Consider the following 5839-nt stretch of genomic DNA (forward strand, 5'->3'; position numbering starts at 1 on the left):
AGCTGCTGTTGCTGTTGCTGCTGCTGCTGCTGCTGCTGCTGCTGCTGCTGCTGCTGCTGCTGCTGCTGCTGCTGCTGACTTGGGCTCCAGGCGAGGAGTTTTGAAAGCAGATCCCAACCCTCTTCTCCTGCCCTGAACAAAACAAAAAATAAAAATAAATAAAAATAATAATTAAATAAAATAATATTATAATATGTTATTATATTTAATTATTATTTTTATTTATTTACATAATAATAATAATGTTAGTGGTAGTAATTAATAGACTTTTATTTTATATTTATAATATAACGGTAATAATTAATATAATTTATATTTTATTTTATGCATGCATTTATTTCGCTCTGCTTGCTGGAGAGAGAAACGTAAATGCTGCTGCTGCTGCTGCTGTTTCTGCTGCTGCTGCTGCTGCTAAGTTGCTGCTGCTGCTGTGCTGCTAAGTTGCTGCTGCTGCTGCTGTTTATGTGCATTAATCTACCACACAAATAAACAAAACAAAAAAGCAAACAAGCAAAATAAACAAATAAACAAAATAAACAAACAAACAAAAAAAAGAAGACAGCGACTAACTGATTATTAAATTTAATTATTCTTTCAAACTCCGCTGCCTTTTGTGGTGCTGCATGCAGCAGCAGCGGCTGCGCCCCCGCAGCAGCAGCAGCAGCACCTCCACCTCCAGCAGCAGCAGCAGCAGCAGCATCTAATCCCCCTAAACCTGATAGCTGCCGCCACGCATGCGGAGCAGCAAATGTATATAATTCAGCAGCATCTGCTGCAGAAGGAGGGCCTAGCTTCTGTACACACAAACAAATAAACAAATAAACAATTAATTAATTAAATTAATTAACTAAACAGAAGCAGCAGCAGCATAAACCCATTCACAGCAGCAGCCGCTGCAGCAGCAGCAACCACAGCAGCAGCAGGAACAACCACAGCAGAAGCAGCAGCAGGAGCAACCACAGCAGCAGCAGCAGCAGCAGGAGCAACCACAGCAGCAGCAGCAGCAGGAGCAACCACAACAGCAGCAGCAACAACCACAGCAGCAGCAGCAGCAGCAGCAGGAGCAACCACAGCAGCAGCAGCAGCAGCAGCAGCAGAAGGTAAGAGGAGATACCTGAATGATTTGTTTGAGCACAGCAGCTTCTTTATCAGCAGCAAAGAGAGGAAATGCACAGAGCAGCTCGCCTAATATACAGCCAGCACTCCAAATATCTGCTGCTGCAGTGTACACGTCGCCGCCTAATAGCAGCTCTGGGGGCCGATACCACAATGTTATTACTCTGTTCGACAGCAAACGGCATTGGCTTCCTTGAAGCAAAGCAGGCTGCTGCTGCTGCTGCTGCTGCTGCTGTTGCTGCTGCTGCTGATGCTGATCTGGATTCGCTGCTCCAGTTATCAACCCCTTATTATTCTCCTCTTCTTCTCGCTTTCTCTTCACTCTGTTGCTCTCTTCTCTACAATTAAATGATAAACCCTCTGCAGCACCTTGCTGCTGCTGCTGCTGCTGCTGTTGCTGCTGCTGCTGCTGCTGATGTGCAGCAGCAACCCCAGCACCACCAGCACCACTACCATCACCGCTACCACCAGCAGCAGCAGTACTAGCAGCAGCAGAGGCAGAAGACTGAGGGTTAAAAGAATAATTTGTTTGATTAAATTTATTGTTCGGAGGAGAGACAAAGAGAGAAAATCGACGAGCTAAGCCAAAGTCTGCTAACTTCACGACCCCATCCATATCCATTAATAAATTAGCAGCTGAATAAACAAACAAATTAATAAATTATAATTAATTAATTAATTAATTAATTAATTAAAGTAAATTAAATTATATTAAGTAGATTAAAATAAATTAGTTAAATTGAGCTTCATCATAAATATGTATATAAATGCATATCCATTAATAAATTAGCAGCTGAATAAACAAACAAATAAATAAATTAGTAAATTAGTTAAATTAGATTAATTAAATTATACTAATTAAAATAAGCTAGTTAAATAGATAATAAATGTATAAAAACAATAAAACAAATATATATAATAAGCAAATTGCGGTGTACATACACCCGAAGAGACGCACTTTTAAGATCGCGGTGTATGATGTTGTTGGAGTGACAATGATGTAAAGCAGCAAATAACTGCAGCATTATTCCTTTTATCTCCGCTAAAGACAACCACTGCAGCAGCAGCAACAACAGCAACAGCAGCAGCAGCAATAGCAGCAACAGCAGCAGCAGCAGCAGCAGAAACCGCAGTCAAAAAGCCGTCAAAGAAGCGCCAGCAGAAACAACAGCAGCAGCAACAGCAACAGCAGCAGCACCATTAACAGCAGCAGCATTAGGAGCACCATTAGGAGCAGCATCAACAGCAGCACCATTAGCAGCAGCAGCAACAGCAGCAGCATTAGTACCACCATTATCAGCAGCATTATCAGCAGCATTACTAGCACCCTTAGCAACAGCAGCAGAAGCATCAGCAATATCAGCAGCATTAAGAGCACCACTATCAGCAGCAATATCAGCAGCATTAAGAGCACCATTATGAGCAGCATTATCAGCAGCATTATCAGCAGCATTAGCAGCAGCAATAGCAGCAGCAGCTGTTTAACCTTATTAGGTCGCTGCATGCGTTCTCTCTTCTCTGTATTGTCGCGAATAGACTCGAGGAAGCCCAAAACGTCGAACGGAAAGTACTCAAAAATCATCCACAGACAGGGCAGCCTATTCGGTGAGTTCAAAGCCGCTGTAAACAAAATAAATAAATAAAATAAATAAATAAATAATAAATAAATAAATAAATAAATAAATAGATCAATAAATAAATAATTAAATAAAATAATTAAATAATTAATTAATTAAATAAATAAACAAATTAATTAATTAATTAATTAAAAGATATAAATAGATAGATAGATAAATAAATAAATAAATAATATTAATTACTGAATTAATTAATTAAAAGATATAAATAGATAAAGAAAGAAGTAAATAATATTAATTAATTAATTAATTAAAAGATATAAATAGATAAATAAGTATGTAAATATAAATAAATAAATAAATAAATAAATAAATAAATAGCAATTGGTTGGTGCTGCAAATAAATAAAATAAATAAAACTTAAATATATACATGTAAACAAATAAATAAATATAAATATATATATCGGATTTATGCTTTAATATTATTTAATTATATTTAAACAAAACAAACAAAACAATAAAAATATTTCTCTTACGCTTTGAATTTGCTACGCCCAGCAGCCGCACGATGTGCGGATTGTCTAAACACAAAAAACAAACGACGGGGTGTATATACACCTCGGTTAAATATATTAAAATAAATAAATAAATGTCTATATTTGTGCTGCACGAGTTGCTGCTGCCGCAATAACAAGGGGAGCAGCAGCAGAACAGCAGCAGCAGCAGAACAGCAGAAGCAGCGCGAGCAGTAGTAGTAGTAGTAGTAGCAGCTGCTGCTGCTGCACGAGCAGCAGTAGCAGCAGCAGAACAGCAGCAGCAGCACGAGCAACAGCAGCAGCAGCACGAGCAACTGCAGCAGCAGCACGAGCAACAGCAGCAGCAGCAGAACAGCAGCAGCAGCAGCAGAACAGCAGCAGCAGCAGCAGAACAGCAGCAGCAGCAACAGAACAGCAGCAGCAGCAGCAGCAAGAAGACAGCATTACCTTTTAAATCTGAAAGAAGAGAGATCTCTCTGATTGCAGTTTTAGGAAAGCCGTCTCTATCTTCTGCTGTTTGCTGCATCTGCAGCATCAGCAGCTGCTGCTGCGCTGCGGCAACGTGGTGCTCCGGGTCTACCTGCTGCTGCTGTTGCTGCTGTTGCTGCTGCTGCTGCTGCTGCTGCTGCGGCTTCATTCTCTTTAATGCTACCCATCTTCCTGTCTTCGCCTCACACCCCAGCCAAACATCTCCATACGCACCTTGACCCACTTGCTGCACCTTCACGTCTGCAGCAGCAGCAGCAGCAGCAGCAGCAGCAAGAGATAGCAACAAGAGCAGCAGCAGACGTAGCGGAAGCAACAGCAATGAGATAGCAACAAGAGCAGCAGCAGAAGTAGCGGCAGGAGCAGCAGTAGCACCAGAAAGAGATAGCAGCATGAGCAGCAGCAGCAGTAGCAGCAACAGCAGCAATAGCAGCTAAACCCTAAACCCTAAACCCTAAACCCTAGGCTTACAGTTGTGGAGTTTGAGGCGTTTGATTTGAGTTGATCCAATGATCTTATAATTTTTATGTTTGCTTGCAAGAGAAGCTCCCTCAGCATTTGCTGCTGCTGCTGCTGCTGCTGCTGCTGCTGTTGTATCTGCTGCTGCTGCTGCAGCAGATGGAAGTATTTGCTGCTGCTGCTGCTGCTGTTGTTTGCTGCTTTTATTTTTAATTTTTCTTTTTAATTGCTTCATGCCGTCAGGTGAATAGGCAAAGCCTAGCAAAACAAACAAAGTCAGAAAACGAAGACAAACTGAGTGCAGAGAAGAGAGCAGCAAACCGACGTCTAACCCGCATAACTCGCAAATTATAACACATTCCTGCTGCTGCTGCTGCTGCTGTTGCTGCTGCTGCTGTTGCTGCTGCTGCTGCTGCTGTTGTTGTTGTTGCTGCTGCTGCTGTTGTTGTTGCTGCTGCTGCTGTTGCTGCTGCTGCTCCGGCGGTTGCTGTCGCTGCTGCTGCTGCTGCTCCGGCTGTAGCTGCTGCTGCTTCTGCTGCTGCTGCTGCTTAGCGGAGTGTATAATTTGTTGTAGAATATCTGCGAGGGTTTTAACTGCTGCTGGCAGCCGCACACCGCAGAAAAAATTCAAAGGCGAACGGCCTGCAGCAGTATACCCCTCATCTGCTGCTGCTGCAGCTGCTGCTGCACCTGCTGGTGATGTTGCTGCTGCTGGTGCATCTGCTGCTGTTGCTGCTGCTGCTGCTGCGGTTGTTGTTGTTGGTGTTGCTGCTGCTGCTGCTGCACCCGGAAGGTCTTGCGTCTGTAGGGTTTTATTTTGCAGACGCAGCAGCAGCAAATTTAATATTTTTTGTCGCTGACAGCTGCATAATGCTGCTGTTTGTTTTTCAGGTGTATGTACACCTGAAGAAAAAGCAGAGAGAATCTTGTTCTCAAATATCCGCTGCAGCAGCAGCAACTCGGGGCACATCTTCTCAATCTATGTCTCCCTACATTCTCTTGCTGCTGTTGCTGCTGCTGCTGTTATTGCTGCTCCTGCTGGTGCTGCCGGTGCTGCTGGTGTTGCTGCTGGTGTTGCTGCTGCTGTTGCTGCTGATGGTGTTGCTGCTGCTGTTGCTGCTGGTCTTGCTGCTGCTGGTGTTGTTGCTGCTGCTTCTGCTGGTGGTGCTGGCGCTGGTGCTGTTGTTGCTGTTGCTGCTGCAGGCTTCTGTTGCTGCTGCTACTGTTGCTGTTGCTGCTGTTGCTGTTGCTGCTGCTGCTACTGTTGTTGTTGTTGCTGCTGCTCCTGCTGCAGCCGCCGCTAATGATACTCTTGCTGCTGTTTGTGATGTTTCCTCTGCTCCTGCAGACTGTGTCTTCCCTGCTGCTGCTGCTGCTGTTGCTGCTGCTACTGCTGCTGTTGCTGCTGCTGCTGCTGCTGCTGTAATACCTTAGGGGCTAGGCCCGACAGCGTTTTTATATTTTTTTGTGTTTATTTTGTTTGTTTGATTTAATTAAACAAAACCAAACGAAATTAAATTAAATTTAGAGTAATAACCAACGGAGCGCAAGGGAGGCGCTACTGCAGCTGCTGCTGCTGCTGCAGCAGCAGCAGCAGCAGATCGGGGCTGGGCCTTGTAAGAAGGCAGCAGAAGCTGCTGCTGCGAGTATTTGTTTAATTGTT

General features: G+C 43.6%; 1 protein-coding gene across 1 annotated transcript in view; it reads right to left on the reverse strand.

Moving 5' to 3' along the window:
- EAH_00026940 (CMGC kinase, putative) overlaps positions 1-5146 on the reverse strand; it is a gene marked incomplete at both ends in the record, with an annotated part of 8737 nt that extends 3591 nt beyond the window's left edge. The window contains 6 exons of the mRNA XM_013396485.1: positions 80-132; positions 1230-1752; positions 2405-2444; positions 2603-2736; positions 3679-3960; positions 4189-5146. Coding sequence (XP_013251939.1) covers positions 80-132; positions 1230-1752; positions 2405-2444; positions 2603-2736; positions 3679-3960; positions 4189-5146 — 1990 coding nt within the window. The remainder of the gene's footprint in view (positions 1-79; positions 133-1229; positions 1753-2404; positions 2445-2602; positions 2737-3678; positions 3961-4188) is intronic.
- Between the last annotated feature and the right edge of the window lie 693 nt (positions 5147-5839).

This window comes from Eimeria acervulina, genomic scaffold, assembly GCF_000499425.1.
Source record: "Eimeria acervulina Houghton genomic scaffold, Eah_scaff228, whole genome shotgun sequence".
Classification (NCBI taxonomy): Eukaryota; Apicomplexa; class Conoidasida; order Eucoccidiorida; family Eimeriidae; genus Eimeria; species Eimeria acervulina.